The sequence below is a fragment of the Aricia agestis genome, chromosome 5, assembly GCF_905147365.1.
Source record: "Aricia agestis chromosome 5, ilAriAges1.1, whole genome shotgun sequence".
In the NCBI taxonomy this organism is placed as follows: Eukaryota; Metazoa; Arthropoda; class Insecta; order Lepidoptera; family Lycaenidae; genus Aricia; species Aricia agestis.
In genome coordinates this window covers 18,561,312-18,579,668 of record NC_056410.1, presented here as the reverse complement: position 1 = coordinate 18,579,668, position 18,357 = coordinate 18,561,312, and the positions used below count along the sequence as shown (strand labels likewise).

General features: G+C 35.9%; 1 protein-coding gene across 1 annotated transcript; it reads right to left on the bottom strand.

The window, feature by feature from the left end:
- Positions 1-15,717: 15,717 nt before the first annotated feature.
- Positions 15,718-17,128, bottom strand: LOC121727299 (tRNA-specific adenosine deaminase 1). Its single transcript, XM_042115036.1, has 2 exons — positions 16,110-17,128; positions 15,718-16,025 (listed from the first exon to the last, which is right to left on the bottom strand). Exons 1-2 carry the CDS (start codon positions 17,039-17,041, stop codon positions 15,719-15,721), a joined length of 1,239 nt encoding a protein of 412 aa, XP_041970970.1. The 5' UTR covers positions 17,042-17,128; the 3' UTR covers position 15,718.
- Positions 17,129-18,357: the final 1,229 nt, after the last annotated feature.

Genomic DNA, 18,357 nt, shown 5'->3' with positions numbered 1-18,357 from the left:
TTCCAGTTTCGTATGCGCACACTATATGGAATGCGACTATCATTATCTCATATATTATTATCTCCGATACTGAATCATTATTTGATGAAGCTCCTTGCATTTTTTAAATACCTCGCCTTGGTTTTTATGTGACGCGACGCACGAAAAAGGTAGTCATTTCGCTTTATGTTTATTACTTACATACAAACAACATTATTATGTGTATGGTAATCTAAATAAACGTTCGGTCTGGTTTTTGCTGTAATCAAAATGTAGCTTCAATTCACAATTTACATTTAGACGTGAGAGAGCCATGCTTCGGCACGAATAGGCCGGCTCGACCGGAGAAATACCACGTTCTTTGTTTCGCCGAGTGAGTGAGTTTGCCGGAGGCCCAATCCCCTACCCTATTCCCTTTCCTACCCTCCCCTATTCCCTTCCCTTCCCATCCCTACCCTTCCCTATTACCATATTCCCTCTTAATAGGCCGGCAACGCACCTGCAGTTCTTCTGATGCTGCGAGTGTCCATGGGCAACGGAAGTTGCTTTCCATCTGCAGGTGACCCGTTTGCTAGTTTACCCCCTTATATCATAAAAAAAAATATACAAAAAAAGCTCTACATTTTTTCAATTTATTTTTACTACTCTAAACTGTTCTTTTTCTCGCGTTTCATGATACTGCCTTGCGTTTGACTGTACAAACTATTCGAAACTAGTACTAAATGAGTAATGGCGATAGTATTTAGGACATTCGAGGATTATCCTGGACATCCGGTCTACATTCTAAGGGCGTGTACTGTCCGCGAGAGCGACGGCGCCTGATGTCAATTATACAAGCACGTGATAACTCCTGTCTTGGATTCTATGCTAAATCATTTGCAAGTCATTAGAAGCAATGCCGTAAATAGCCTTTTTTACGCCCTGTGCGAGCTTATAACTGCAAAAAGGAGAAGGTTCGGCTGTAGATTTTTTTACTACATTGGAAAAGATCTCTGGGGCGCAGCGGGAAATACTTATCGGGAGCAATTCGAAAGAATAAGATTCTGCCTGGTCTGGCCATTCTTGCGCCCCCCCCCCCAGAGTCTACGCCCTGTGCCTGGGCACCGGTGGCACCGCCCTATTTACGCCACTGACAAAAAGTAAGCCGTGTAAATTTCATAAGTGTAGTAAGTATAAGAAATATTGTTAGTTTTGTAGAGCTCTATGTTTTCTAATATTTTTCGTTTAAGATGAAAGATATTATTCTTACTTAAAATTATAAATACGAAAATGTGTCAGTCTGTCTCCTACCTCTTCACGCCCAAACCGCTAAACTAATTTTGCTGAAATTTAGTATGGAGATCTCTGGCACTCATATCTCACGCTAGCAAGGTGCTTCTTCACATTATAAATAATAGAATTCGCCATTTTCTTGACTGGCAGATTTTACAGGAACAAGCCGGCTTTGTGAAAGGCAAGCGTAATCGCGAGCAAATTTTAAACATCAGCTCCCTTACTAATAAACGCTGTATAAGCTTTGAATAGTTATACAGTGTTTTGTCTTCTTCAATACTATTAAAAATGTCACTTGTGTGTGACAAAACACTGTATATCTATTCAAAGCTTATACAACGTTTATTAATAAGGGGGCAGGCAGATTATTGAGAAGTCATACGAGTTTAATACACCTATTATCTACTCTTTCATTGATTACTGCAAGGCTATCGATTGTGTTGTATGTTCTGACTTGTGGAGGGTTCTGAAGGAACTTGGCGTGCCGCACCACCTCATCGCTCTTATTCAGGCATTGTACAAGAGTAACAAAGGCGTTGTTAGGGTTAACAAGACCTACTCAAAACCATTTAGCTTTGGAAAAGGGGTCAGGCATATTATAATAATTATTTATCAACTAAAAACAAAGGAAGAAAATTAAATTGATAAACTACACGTCTCACTTTAGTTTTAGTCTGTTATATCTCTAATATCTGTCAAATCAGTACAAATTTAGAAATGCATAAGAGTAGTAATAACAGTATCTTGAATAAACAGATATTGCTTACTTATTTGAATTCCCTGGTGCATTCTTGTCTATTTAATCAAAACCAGGTACCAGACGCCAGTATTATTTATAGCGACAAGAACCGAGACGGACTCGAATAAAGAAAATATTTGCATAGAAGATAGAATAGCCGTTTTCTCTGCTCATTATGGAAAGTTGAATTGGAAAAAAAGATGGCGGCTTCTGGCGCAAATTGCATGTTTTGTGCCCTTCCGAGTATGGAGAGATTATACAGTCCGCTACACCCATGTGCTGGTAGAAATGTGGTAGAAATACACATACTGCCTTACTTGACTTAATTTGTTTTGTATTAAGAAAATATGAAAGCTATATATTATGAGGTGTAACCTACGTTTATACGTGGGAGAGCCATGCTTCGGCACGAATGGGCGGGCTCCACCGGAGAAATACCACGTTCTCACAGAAAACCGGCGTGAAACAGCGCTTGCGCTGTGTTTCGCCGAGTGGGTGAGTTTACCGGAGGCCCAATCCCCTTCCCTTTCCATCCCTACCCTCCCCTATTACCCTATTCCCTCTTAAAAGGCCGGCAACGCACCTGCAGCTCTTCTGATGCTGCGAGTGTCCATGGGCGACGGAAGTTGCTTTCCATCAGGTGATCCGTTTGCTCGTTTGCCCCCTTATTTCATAAAAAAAAACGAATAATTCGTTTTTATTATTCGTAGGGTGTAACAGACCAAAGTAAGTAGTAATACTTTAGGGTGTGTGGTGTGTTCTGTGTGTGTGTCCCTTACACAGAGTTTACTGTTAGTTTCTAAAACTCTAAACTCTAAATTTCCGCGACGGAAGTTTGGCTTGATTCCGCCTGCAATGTATTTTAAATTACTGATGACACACCATGCCGAAATTCTTTCGCGTTAAATATTGTATATGTTTGATATTGCTGATGTAATCATGCGGAATTTCCACCGCGGAAATTCCGCATAGTGTGTTTAGACTTTAGACACAGGTATCTTCTGTACTGAAGGAGTTCGAACGATAGAGCTGTTTTTTTTTTTATTATGAAGCTTAGGCAAGTATTATGACTGTGGCAGTCCATATATATGTTTGTTTCTTCCACCATATCTAACTTATTGGTAAACTATAAAAACTAATCTTATCGTTCTTAATAATGTTGTGCCGGGTATAGCAACTCAGACCACTTAAGTTATAGGACCTAAAAGTCATAATCTTGCAACTCCTTATTTTAAGTCCTTATAAATGTCAGAAACTCCCAAATCTTAAGTGATTTGTCAGTCTTAAAGAAACAAAGCAGGACCAACCTGCATTCTTCAACAAGCGAGTACAAATTATGCTGTCGAGAGACCGTGTCAAAATCGTGTGAGCCTTTGTGGCATCTTAATATATATATTTCTTGTGTGCGTGTGTATGTGACTGAACTCCTCTTAAACGACTGGACCAATTTTGATGAAATTTTTTGTGTGTGTTCGTGGAGATTCGAGAATGGTTTAGATTTACAGTTTGGTCTACTGGAAAATGTTTTTTCAATTAATTTCTTATTTATAAGGAGTTGTTGATTTTGGAATGTTTTACATTAGATCCGGCGGACGGCGCTATCATCGCATTCAATATTATTCTATTTCAATTTTAGTTTGTCCTGACAGATGGTGCTACGATTAATTTGAAAAAAATTTTGTTATTCAATTCATGTGCTGATTAAAATATTAAATAAATAACACATAGGCTATAATTTTAACCGACTTTCAAAATGGGGGAGGTGTTATGTTCGTTTTCTTATATTCAACGATTACTCCGCCGTTTGTTAACCGATTTTCAAAATTTTTCTTTTGGTATATAGGGTATCATCCCAATTTGGTATTATATTCAGAAAAGTGGTGATCTGATGAAGGATCCATAAGTAATCGAGGGAACTCCTCAAAACTTATAGGGAAACATATGGTGACTTCGGTTTCGTGAGAAGTATTCTAAGCATATGCTACCAACAAGTAAGATTTTGCACCGAGATATACCTGGTATACCGTGGTTCGGAAGGTGCTGAGAGAATTCCTGATTCTTTATAGATACAAGTTTGGGAGTTTCGGCGTTGTTTTAAGAACAGAAAGCATATGCTACTATGCAAATTACATTCTTCATCATCATCATCATCATCATCACTACCATATTATACCATTTCATAGTCTTTTAGATCGAGACTCGAGTTTGTCAAGCGATAATTAAAAAAAATCTATATCTACCTAATATTATAAACCTGAAGAGTATGTTTGCTTGAACGCGTCAATCTCAGAAACTACAGGTCCGATTTAAAAACTTATCTCAGTGTTAGATAGATCATTTATCGAGTAAGACTCATCATTTATCGAGAAGGTTATATTATATTATTACTCTAAGACTAATACGACAGAAGAAACTCAGGAAAATGTGGGAAAAACGGGGGAAATATTTTTTATGGGAAAATGTACCTACGGATTCTGTAAAATTTCTAATTTATGCGGGCGAAGCCGCGCGGGACATCTAGTATTTATATAAGTTATAACAATAAGCGACTTCAGTTACGTTATGTAAAGACATCTCGAGATAAATGAACACATTTGTATTGTTTTTCGCAATCAATATTCGTTACGTCACGTGTTTAATTCACTTAACACTAACAATGTTAATAAGCGTCTATTTATTAAGTCGTGAGTACATTTCGACACTATCGCGTGTTAGACTCGACTTCGGTCCATTCGGAGTCCTTTTACCCCGGTTATATGCCTTATGTATTCGCCATAAGGGTGCTGGTATAGGTAGTTTAATCCAGAATGGGTCGTACATTCACACCCATTAAACAATATCTAGCCATCTCCCAACCTTTTAAGGGGCTTTTGTTTTGCAAGTCTACTCCTGTCTAGCCAAATACAGCGAACACTTGTTACTCTCTATCTCCCCACATCTCGTGATAAATGTGGCGTTGGTAAATTGATTTATTATCGTTGTTATATTGTCCCTTTAATGCCTGTTTATTTGAATATTTTTTTGATTAATTTGAGGTATTCACCACATATTTTCTGGCAGCGACATGGCTTAGAGAGAGAGAGAGAGAGAGAGAAAGTATAGAGTTTATCGTAAAATCTTCATTAAAATAAAGTTAATAATTAAGTAGTTAAATCTAGAGAACGAAATGTTTTAATTCAATTCTAGCAGATCAAAGATTACAATCAGATTACAATCTAAACACTAAAGAAATACAATCTAAAATATGCAAATATAATATACAAAATTAAAGTATAAAGCTATAAAAAGAAAAACTTTCCCAGTAGTTAAATTAGTTAATCATTATAATTATTAACTCTTCGGGTGCAACCGTTAATACTTATTTAACCAAAAGTTAATAGTTAAAAGTTAAAAGTTAATAGTTGGATTTTTGTAAGTAGTACCACAGAATATATATTAGTAGTACCAAGTAGTACTCTATAATTTTTGATTAGTGAAGGTCCAAAATATTATAATGAAATAGGTTAGAACAAAATATACAATGCATTAAAGTAAAATTATTTCAACAATTTACAATTTAGTTTACACAACATTTAGCGTTCGAACATTCATAACACTATACAATTCAAGCCAATTTACTGGGTATAACTCTACTGTATTGGTGTAATAAAATCCCAGCACAAGTTAATGCCGTGTAACATACGATCATTACACGTATATTACTTTAAATATCAATATATCGTCTGACCCGAATTGGGTAGTGGAGTAACCCAAATATTTTTACGACCACCTCACTACCTTTTATCGATGATTTAAGAAAATGTTGAAACGTAGAGCTCAGAAAGTCAGTGTTATGGAGGTTATGTGTGAGTTTTATGCTTCTTCAAATCCAAAGATTTTGCCGGCCTTTTAAGAGGGAATAGGGTAATAGGGGAGGGTAGGGAAGGGAATAGGGTAGGGGATTGGGCCTCCGGTAAACTCACTCACTCGGCGAAACACAGCGCAAGCGCTCTTTCACGCCGGTTCTCTGTGAGAACGTGGCATTTCTCCGGTCGAGCCAGCCCATTCGCGCCGGCTCTCCACGTTTAACTTTCAGGCAAAGAGCGTATTAAAAGGCCGGCAACACACCTGCAGCTCTTCTAGTGTTGCGAGTGTTCATGGGCGACGGTAGTTGCTTTCCGTCAGGTGACCCGTTTACTCGTTTGCCCCCTTATTTTATATAAAGAATAGATACATACGATTATCTACTGACGGTCAAAGACAGATCCGGGAAGTCCGCAAACTGTTACTTAATTTTATTTGGAACACTTAGATTTCTAAGTATTGCGAAATTCCATTTATTTTACTCAACATCAACTGATGAAGATGTAGATAAAAATTACGTGGTTTAAAATTGATTAAAAATTAAGAAATTCCGGCTACTTAGTAATCAGTCAGCTGATAAGGAGCTGCAATTTTTGTTGCCCATGTTTTCAAAAATAGCAAGTTGTTCCTTTATGCTATATTTGAGTATAATGCACCTGTCGAGCGATTGACAACAAGGCCTGACAGAACACCAGGGATCGCGTAATAGCCTATTGGTAATGTACTGTGATCATCACCTGAATTCCTTTCCGGTGGAATTCGCATTACACTGAATGCAGTGTATGTATTTTGTAATAACTACCCAAATAGACACTAATCTATACTATGTCCGTCTGCTTATTAATTTAATGTTCTTTTTATGTTATTTTTGTTTCTGTGTTATCTTTGTTTTCTACATAGACATAATATAGCATTATATTATGTCTATGGTTTTCTATGATATATACTTTTTGTCTTTTTTTGTGAAATGTTTATTGTCATGTGGTTTAATGGTTATGTACTGAATAAATGGTTATTATTATTATTAATATTTTAATTTATGTCCACTATGTCTGAATACATTACGTAATAAGCTTATAATTTATGTCATCAACATAGCTCATTCTATTCAAATATTTTCGCCGAATTCTAAGCTATCCGCAGAAGCCTTCGTATTTAAAACAGTTTATAATTTATACTTAATTAAAATATATTTTGCATAATTAATGTTTCCGAGCACACCCACGACTCGTTACAAAATATCAAACAAATCTAATCCTCCATATTATTATAGGTATTCCTAGATAATAAATATAATCTGTTTATCATGCGGGAACCGTATATTTTTCAGGGATAAAAAGTATCCTAATATGTCGGGACTTTAAGTACCTCCATACCAAGTTGCGCCGTTTATCGCGCGGGAACCGTACATTTTTCCGAGATAGAAAGTATCCTACGTCCTTTCCCGGCACTCAAAGTACCTCAATACCCAATTTAACCGAAATCGGTTCAGCGGTTTGGCGTCAAGAGGTAACAGATCGATAGACAGACAGGCACACTTTCGCATTTATAAAATTAGTATGGATATGGAAGTATAGATTTGGAAACGGTCCTTGGACTAAAGATCGCTTTTGAAACCGACGATACGATCAAGAATTTGGTTTCAATATTGGCACATGTTACATAAAAGTTGATTTAAGTTGTAACGTCTTATCAAAATATCTCGAACGATTCTTTACAGTTTATTTGTTTGATCAGATAAGATCTTGTGAAAATTACTGGTAGCGTTTCAAAATACAATCTGTTTGGGGTTTTACCTCTCCGAGGAACTTTAGGTTGATGTTGATGAAATTATGACAATGATAAATGACCAATCCCAAGGAAACTACATAAAAAATTACACTAAACTAGCCTTTAGACACTGACGGCATTCAATTTCAAGGTAATGGCTATTGGTCGGTCGATTCTCAAAAAAATGTGAATAAATAAAAATTTACGTACGTACGTTTGGATGGAAGCTGAAGTCGATCATAATATTAAATGCATCTTATTAGACAACAAAATCAAGGGATGAATAAATGATCATTTATTTAGATGCCCTTTAGTAATAATTTAAATATTTTAGTCATTCCTTGACTAGTTTGCTGAAAAACAATTGAAATAAGGTGTCGCTGAACTTCTACATAAATCAACAAGCAGCCATCTTTAAAAAAGTTTTTTATTTGGTCTGAAGCAGCCACATTATAGGAACTACTAATTCGCAACAACGGAGAGTTGCAGGTGCGTTGCCGGCCTTTTAAGAGGGAATACGCTTTTTTCTTATTTTAATATAATCTATGTACTCCCTAAATGGTAATACTAATTTATATTCTTCATTACGTGAGATTTGGCATGACCATAAAAAAGACAACCAAGGGAATAACAATTACTTACTAGGTGAACCGAGGTGTCCTCAACCTTTTTACGAGAATATATGCAAATATCACAACAATTACTTTAAATCACACTTACTCTGCCATATAAAGTGATGTGCAATTATATAAATTACTTAAAAACTAATAATTTTCAATAAAACGGTTCGATTAAATCAATCAGACGGTTATTGATTTGTCGCTGATTATACTCCTGCTGGCGAAAACGGGCCGTTTTTATGGCGTCGTTTATCATTTTTGGCGAACGAAAGGGGCTATCTGCGCATTAATCTGTTAGTAAAATAAATACCGTCGACCCAAAACCGTCGGTTGGTGCACGAAATCGCTCTATCCGATACGATTATTTGAGTGTTGGCCAATTTTCCTGGGACCCGTTAAAATACTTCCAGAAATGACAAACGTTGGAGGAAAAGTTTAATGTTTTTTTAAAGATCTGTTATATTTCAAAAGCTTTTCATTTAATCAAGAAATAATAAGATTGAGGGTAATATCATGTTTGTAAATTATGAATGCAACATAAAAATAAAAGCCACTGTCGTATTTTCACACGTTTTTTTAAAGATCTTGCCCAAATCATGTTCTACAAACAGTAGTCTTTTTTACAGTCAATAGTTCTTTAATTTAGAATTAAATTAAGAATACTACGCCAAGATCACAGCCGAATATCGTCATATTTTCATTTTATATTTACTGTCTTCATTTTCTTTCTCAGAAGCCCGAATAAATTTTAATTTATTTTTGTGAATATAAATAAAATGTTGCCAACCTCTGAAACGTATTTGTTGAAACATTGAGGACTATACAGACCACACAGCAAGTAACAACCTAACTGTTTTCGCTCAACATGGATCGGAACCAACTGGATCTTTACTTTCTTACAGCAAACTTTTTCCTCTAGTCTATTTTTCTTTATGGGATTTTTTCTAAAGCTATTTTAAGTTTCACTTGAACTAATAATACCTTATGTTGTCAGTCAAGGACATCTAAGATTACTTTATTGTGGAAAAAAATATACGGTTCCCTACGCAGAACGTATATTATTATTAGTTATTACTTATATAGCGAATATCAATATACTTAGAGGCTACTTAGAGCCAGGGAACTGGGAAAACTGAGATTGTCCGTAAGTAAGGTTAGGTTAGGAACTTAGGACTTAGGTCGCATAAACCAATAAACTTAATATTATTTCTAGACTGGGGCTTATAAATTGTAAGCTATCGTGACAGTCCACGCCTCCTGAAAGTACCAACGGTATGACCTTCATGTAAATATATTTTATACGGAAGATTGTGAGGCAAATGACAGGTGCCGATTTCAATACAATAAGCAGTTTTTTGGACTGGGTGGTGTTTTGGCAATAAATGTCATCTAGTCCAAGTGACCTACAATTGACACTTTAAGGTCTAATAATTAGAAACGTGAGTCATATAAAGCTGTGCTTCCAATAGCTTTGTCCACATTGTGCCTTTTTCTGTTCATCAAGGGCATGCCTTATAGCGCTGTCAACAGCGAACGTGAGGCATGCCCGTAACGCGCGTTGTAATCGTAGCGCGCGCTATGACACTTTTCTTTCAACGCGGGTGGATTTTGACGCGCGTCGTCACGGGCATGCCACACCTTCGCTGTTGACTGCGCTATAACGCATGCCCTTGTTGAACAAAAAAAAGGCACAATGTGGACAAAGCTGACCGGTGTCGCCAAATCGAAACTTGTAGTCCTTGCTTTTGTGCTCCTACTTGAATGCCTAGCATAGATTAATATGTACCTATAAACGGAAAATGCCTAGCTACCAACTAGCCTAACTTACTAGCGTCTGAAATCCGAAATCTTGTGCTTTAGCAGGGCCGTCTCTAGCCCATTTGGCGCCCGTGTGCAAATATTACCCTAGCGCCCCCTAGAAAACGCGCGGTTTAAATGAAATGGTTTCAGATTACAGAGTACAAGACGTACAGTTTGTCCGGCCGCTTAAGGGTGAGGACCAGTGCCGGTCCTAGTGAAATTTTCAGGTGGTGCGAAAACCAAAAGTGGCGCCCTTCTAAATAAGTTGTATGGGATTGTATTGTATTGTATTTTTATTAAAGAGGCAACAGAAATACTTAATCTGAGAATTTCAACTCTCTAGCATAGTAAGACCAGACCACCTCAAAGTCTCCATCTCCGTGGGCTACTTGGTCTGCTATCCAGACGACACATACTTGCTGGCCCACGGAAACATCTTTGAGGAGACAATACGCCTGGCGAGAATGGGTGAGCTGGGTTGTGGCGCTTATAGAAGCGTTGGGGCTGCGACTCGCAGTCGAAAGGACGTAGGCCATGTTTTTCTATGGGCCCTGGATGCACCGCCTCCGCGGAAGCATTACTGCGCATCGCAGAGATGTGGAGGAGAGTGTGCTGATCGGCGCTGAAATGCAGTGCTTGGGTTTGGTCTTTGATTCTGAATGGATCTTTAATACCCCTCATTTTCTTCTCTTGGCACTAGAACTGAAGAAGATGGCCATGGCCCTGAATTGCCTTCTGCCAAAGCTCCAGGTCCAGGGCTCACCTTCAGACGCCTTTATAGTTTATACAGGGGTCCTGCAGTCATGTTTGGGCGGAACACATAGGCGCCCGGAATAGACAACTGCGATATTACGCTGCTATCGAACCGTTAGCTGGCGAAGCGGCGTTGGCGCTGACAGGGTCCCCTCATGGGATCTGGAGGCTCGCGTATTGTCGGAGGGTGTATCAACATATATCCGAGCTTAAAAAGCGAGGAGAGCGGGTCCTACCAGACCTGGCAACCCGATGGCACCACCAGGTGCATGTCATTACAATACCAGATGGCATCCCCAATTACTGCCGGCCGCTGAACTGTGAAAGCGATACATGTAAGAGTACATGCAAGAGTACATTTGCTTGTGATCTTGTGGTTTAGCGCCGAAACAGCGCTTACGCGCGGACGCAATATAAATCCAGCCTGACTGAGTTCCGCGGCTCCCATTTTGGCGCCCATCTTGACGACAAAAATATAATCTTCATTTATGTGTTTTAAGATTCATTTCACGTTGAAAAATGAAGTTTATATTTAAATCGCAAAAGCCGAGCCGCTCGTGGCGCGCCTTGCTTTGCTTTATTCGACAAATATAAGAAGAGCTCCAGATGCTTCACAAAATGTATGCAAACTCGAATTCTTTTTGCGTTGGACCCGCCAACGCGCCGAGCTGTGAGCGGCGCTCGGCGCCCCCAGGACCGCGGCGCCCGTATGCAACGCACCCTAATGAAAAGACGCCCCTGTGCTTTAGTATTTACTTGTCATGTGCACCTACAGTTCCTGTCCGTTCTCTATAGTTAGAGATACGCTACTCCTTTATATCAGATAAATAGTCAAGATTTTTCGACTATCGTTGCATGTCCGGCCGAATTTGGTCAAGAGTTGGAAAACAAAAATACTATAAGATTTGTAGATTTGTCAGGATAATGCTGGTTGATTAACAAAGCTTCTGTGTAGCCTATAATATAATAACAATAAATAGGACCTTAGTAGATAGGTACTTAGTAGAAGTCGCTTGTGGACTCCTAATGAGAGGGTCCAAAAAGCACTAATCAAAGAGCCAATTTTTCTCCTGAGTCCTGACTCCTGACCAGACCAACAGAAGTTATGAGTTCAATTCATATTCTAGTAGCCATAGTCGCAGTCATTAGGTAATAATCGTACCTAAGTATGGTGCAGGTGGGTAAACTATGTGCGTTTTCTCTCGATAAAACTTTCAAGAACAGAGAAATATTGTTTAAGTCGTGACCAATAAATTGAAGTTACACTATGAACAATCTCTTTCCTTCCATAGACTGGATTTTAGTATTTAGGTAGGTATATCTAGGTAATGTAGTATGATATAATATAGTATGAAGCTTCCATTGTGTTGTCGCAGTTCCCTAAATAATTATTATAATGGAAAATTTATTGTCCCATATTGTCGATATTAATAACAAAATGAAAATTATTGCTATTTCTTGTCTACTGCTGGTTTCCTATGTCACAGTAAATAAATTTATTTAATCTCTGTCTTCATATATTATCTAAGCTTAATATTCCAATATTTTCTACACAGTACTGCTCTAACAGCACTGCAACTGTTAAATCTTAACACCTCCATCGTGGGTATCGCAGACCAGCCGGCTGCCGCTTGGGGATTGATGGCTTAAATCAGGTGCACGCACACTTACATAAGAATTATATTATGTAGTTTAAGAATTATAGTAAACATCGACGCCCGCAACTGTATTGCGAAAAAATTCGTTTATCGCGCAGGAACTGTACATTTTTCCGAGATAAAAAGTATTCTATGTCTATGTCTATGTCCTAGGTATGACCTATCCCGGGACTCAAAGTATATCCATACCAAATTTCAGAAAAATCGGTTAAGGCGCTGTGGTTGTCACAACTTGTTTTTTAACACAAATTGTTTTTCTAAATAATGTTTTTTGTAAAGGAAATTTATTTAAGTATAAAAAAGTACCATTTTAAAACTGAGAAAATTTCCTATACGCAAAGGTATATCAGTACACAATTTGAAAAATTCTGCTCGATTGAAAAAATCTCAAAGATAACTGTTATAACGCTATTTTTCATAATTAAATCATTTTATGGCTAAATTACACACTTTCTAGAAAAAACAAAAAATGTAGTACATTTGTCGTAACCTAACCTGAACGATTTGATATATTAATTGATTTGTGTAATACTAAAAACAAAAGGTTTTTTCTCCTATTTCCTATTATCAAGGCACGCGGCGATCGCGTAACCGCCACTGTACAAGGCGAGCTGATAATAAATGAATGATGTTTAATGTTTTTTACGTTGTACGTCGATATTCGTACTGACAGACATCGAACTTCTAATTTTAGGAACTACTGGGCCTTAAGCGGTTTGGGCGTAAAGAGGTAACAGACAGAGAGACAGACACACTTTCCCATTTATAATATTATATAATAGTAAGGAAGTAGGTACCTATAACCTAAGGATTAGTAAGGATTATTCTACCACATCTGCAGTCGATGCGGTCACTGCTACATCGTCTATAAGTGCTGAGTGCAAAAGGTCATTCCTTTGAAATTGAACCCGAGATGAAATTTCTTCAATATTGTACTTTAATCAGGATTTTGATCGTCGTTTTAATGTTACATACATACGGACTGACAGACGATTAATAATTCCGTTTACCCGTGCCAAAGGGCATGTCGTGTAAATAAAACTCGTCCTTGATTAATCTCAGTCGGCCAATTAAAGGACATTGACATTTGCAGGAGAAATGCAAACATTTTTAAATGGCCTTCCGGTAGAAAGTTGCGCCCGCGCGGATCAACTTTGAACAATGATAACGTTGACAATGTAATAAATTCTTTGAGTATGACTTTCGTATGACTTCGGCACGAATGCGCTAGCTATACTAATTGGATGTGTCACATCCAATTAGTCTACCTAAAAAACCGGCGTAAAATAACGCTCGACAGTGGCAGTCGCTTCCCATCAGGTGATATGTCGACTCCTTCAGAGTTGAGATAAAAAGTGAATTTAAGTTCTTTACCTCTCAAGCCTTTACCTCTCAAGTCTCATGCTCTCGAAAAGCATAACCCTCCTTTTGGAGCAGTTGGATATTATAAAGTCAAAGAAAATGGCCATTCACAAAGCCTCAGCTGATGAGAATGCTGGAATAATGTGTTTAATACATAACCAGTCGATCGTGGGAAAACGAGACACAATAGATATTCTATTGTGTCTAGTTTACCGGTGACTGGAGAGCTTATGGGGCTTGATGAATTAATAGTCTAAGCGATAAGTTGAGAATGGCGAAATATAGAGATAAGGGTCATAAAAATACGTGCGATAGCTTATTAGATTCGGGAAGACGTCTAGAAAAATGTATCGGAAGCGTGTATTAGCACACAAAAAATTGCAAAAGTTATAAGCAAATTAGGTTGCAAAAAAAAAGGTATTATGTTTTTTATTAAAAACTCCGAAACTATTAACATTTACGAAATTAAAAAAAAAGATTCTTAAAGAAGAAGAAATTTCCATAAAAAATCCCAACTCCCGGAATTCTATCTCTATTATTTATAATTTTAATTTAACGCTGAAAGTAAGCCTCCGCGCGGCATTTTTAGGTAGCGCGCGTGGCTTCAAAACCGAGCACGTCACGTCACCGAGCTTAAAAAATACAAAAACAACGATGTACAACAAAGTGCAGAAATTTTTTTTTTTGAAAAGGTGCAATAAAAAATCGAAAACAAAAATTTTTCTGCACTTTGTTGTACATCGTTGTTTTAGTATTTTTTAGGAGTTTCAGAAAAAGAATATAAAAAAGTTCAGAATTTTTTATAACAAATTTTAAAGTTAATAAACAATGAAATTGTTGATAAAAAAATGTTTGTTTTTGTAACCATATGGAAGACGACCAATCATGATTTTTAAGAGGATTTTTTTTTCTAAAATAATAATTTATACAATAGAAATATGAAAAAAAAACATTATTAACAATAAAATATTGTTATTAAGAAAAAATTTTGTTTCTAAAAATCATAATATTTTCAAGAGAATAAAGGCAAGAAAAAAAAATTTAAAAGCATCGAAATAGTCCATTGGTTTATAAATTTTTTATTAGCAAATGGCGGATTTTTTTTTTTAGTTAATACATGTCCTTCATTGATATGAAATTAATTACGTGATAATAAATGAATCAACTTTTTTTTGACAATATTACGTAGATTTCTAGTTTTTTGTTCAATTTAAAAAATGATTATAAACAAAGTATGAAATTTTTTTAAACTTTTATGGCGTGATCTTGTTAAGTATGTTTATATCAAGGGCTCCACGAAGTGAAAAATTTTACGAAAATTATTTAAACGTTTTCTTTAAAGTACAATGAGGACGGAAGTTTAAGTTAAATTCCCAACGGAAGCAAATTCTTTGAAGTGTTCGGAATATACCATAAGTTTTTGAAAATTTTAAATTAATATTTAATACCTTTAAAAAAATAATCAGTGTGACGTGCTCGGTTTTGAAGCCATGCGCGCTACCTAAAAATTACGCGCGGAGGCTCACTTTCAGCGTTAAATTAAAATTATAAATAATAGAGATAGAATTCCGGGAGTTGGGATTTTTTTATGGAAATTTCCTCTTCTTTAAGAATCTTTTTTTAAAATTTCTTAAATATTAATAGTTTCGGAGTTTTTAACAAAAAACATAATACCTTTTTTTTTGCAACCTAATTTGCTTATAACTTTTGCAATTTTTTGTGTGCTAATACAGCGTGTATTAGCACACAAAAAATTGTAAAAGTTAATACACGCTTCCGATACATTTTTCTAGACGTCTTCCCGAATCTAATGAGCTATCGCACGTATTTTTATGACCCTTATCTCTATATTTCGCCATTCTTAACTTATCGCTTAGACTATAAGGCTTTAATCATAGACTAAGGAAAATTAAATAAAAAATTTATTTAAACTCTTTAATACTAAAATTCCACATGTCTGGTTTCTTAGTCCATGTTTTAAAAATACTTTCTTTTGTCAATTTCCAACTCTCCATGTACTTTTGTGACAAATTTTTCACTTCATTATATTTTATATTTTCAATTTTCTTGTCTACGAGTAAATCTGATTTTAAATCTTCATTTTCATTTAACACCTCCTGAAACTTTTTAAATAAACTATATTTACATACACTCAGAAAACTGCTAGGACTATTTTCTTTCTTTTTTGTTACTCCTAACTTTTTCCCTTGGACGGTTACTTCTAACACTCTGAAATCAAAAAGAAATTAATAAGATAACAAATATATAAGTAATAACCTTATTTAAAATCAAATTTAGCAGTCAATTTCGTACCTAGAGGAAGTATTCACACATATTATACTTCCAGAAGCCGCTTTAGATCTTTCATCAGATTTTAAAGGATGGAACTTGATTGATGATTGACACAAGATTGGCCTTTGTTTGACATCATTTTTATCTTCATTTGTTCTATAGAAGAATGCTCTTTCTAAGGTATCCTTGGAATATGGGACTCCAGCTCCAAATATAAAGTGACTCATGAATATTGGCTCTGCAAGGAGTAAGCCGAGCAAGCCACCCTGTATACCAACATGTATCCATCTAGCAATTTTATCGCTACAAGACACAGACAAAGTTCTCTCCCCTCGCCCAGGCTTAGTTCTTACTTGACCAACAACATGATACTCTTTTCCTGCACTTCTACTATCTTGTATTTGATCAGGTAGGCATTTGGCACCCGTTCTGTGAATATCTTCTATTTTCGGACATTTTGGATTATTAATTGTTTCTTCATCACTATCAAGTTTATGCTTTTTAGATGCTAATACATCTCCAAAGCACTCTTCGTCACTTTTAGGTATTATACTCGCGTCCCCACATGGAAGTTGCGAGGAGTAAAATATAAAACTTATTCCTTTTTTTAAAGAAACTTTTCTGTTTTGTACTTCAAATATTGATTCCTTATTTCTATATGCATTAAGAAGATTTTCGTACAAATATAATAAGAACCCCCTACGAGCAATAACCTCAGCGTGACTATCATTTAGTACATTACCCATGGGAGACATCTTGGAGGCCCCAATGCATTTTGATCCGGTGCCTAGTGAAACAATTTTCCATTTTTGAGTACTTATACCATACTGAATCACACAAGATAGGACGGTCCATTCACCGTCACTCGGTTTCCCTGATTTTGGCAAGGAATTGTATAAAGAAATACAATCTCTCACTATTTTATCAACCAAAATATCATTGAGGTTATCCATATTCCATGGTATTGAAGTAAACAAAAATATGACATACTGTTATAGCACGTAAACTATTGTAGTTGTATATTACAATGTTATTAGATATAACATTAATGCGAATATTTTATTAATAAATAATTAAATATTTGTATTTGTTTTTATAAAATTGAAACCAATGTTTTTAGAACAGAAGTTGTCAATGTCACTATTGAAGTTTTTTTTTTAATTTTTATTATGGCACTTCAGCTATTTAACCATGGCCAGTGTCGAGTATAAATATGGTGGGAAAACAATTATATTCTATAATACAATTTTCAGCTTTGTTTTTCTATATTGTCAGGTCTAAAGTCTAGTCAAAGTCTAAGTAAAAGTCAATACAGTCAAGAAGTCAAGTCGGTCGATTCAGTAAAGTAAATTTAGAAGCTTTACTGAAACTTTCGATGGAGTTTTGGAGGGAACACAAAATAGGACGTTTCTGGATATTGCATCACTTTCCTACACTTGTGCACGATAACGAATATCTAATGGTTAATATCCTACCAATTTAGGAAAATAATACAAAAACACAACATCACTCTTTCACATTCCCGGCAAAACTCCATTGAAGTATTGAATATTGACAGCTAAAAAGTAAAAAATGACGGGACCATTGAGATACTATAGACTAGGAGAGAGCCTTTAAATATCGGTGTATAAGCGTCAAAAGCGTGTAATGTTATGTCCTACTTACTAGGACATAACAAAGGAGTCGGTCTACATATTTCATGTAATAAAAGTGCTATAATATTATTTTGACCACCATAACCATGATCCAGGTATTAAATTATAATATAGGTAAAGACTTTATCTCCCCTGATAGATGGTGTCCCTCAGGTGGATGAAAGTTCCGAACAAAAAAAATTGGCTTCGAAATTTAAACGTAGCACCAAAAGTAAACCGATAATCTGTACAATTTTTAAGCAAGGTCAACTGTGATTGGCTGATAAAAATCAACCATAGAGAATATAAACTACATTTAAGAAATTTAAAACTCAAAGTTCCTTATAATCATTTTCATTTTGTGAAAATTATTTAAATATTTTGTAGCAACTCCTACAAAAAAGAAAAACGAATGGTAAGCCATTGTAAAATGCCGTAAATTGATAAATTGAAGCAAAACATACTATTATATCATACCATGTTCTAATACAAAATATGTCGTAGTATTATTTGCATATTTGTACATTAATTTACAACTTAAACTTTAATATTAATATTATGAAAAAGATAGATAATTATTTCATAGAAAATATTATAATGTATATCAGCATCAATGATGAAAAACTCAAAGTAGA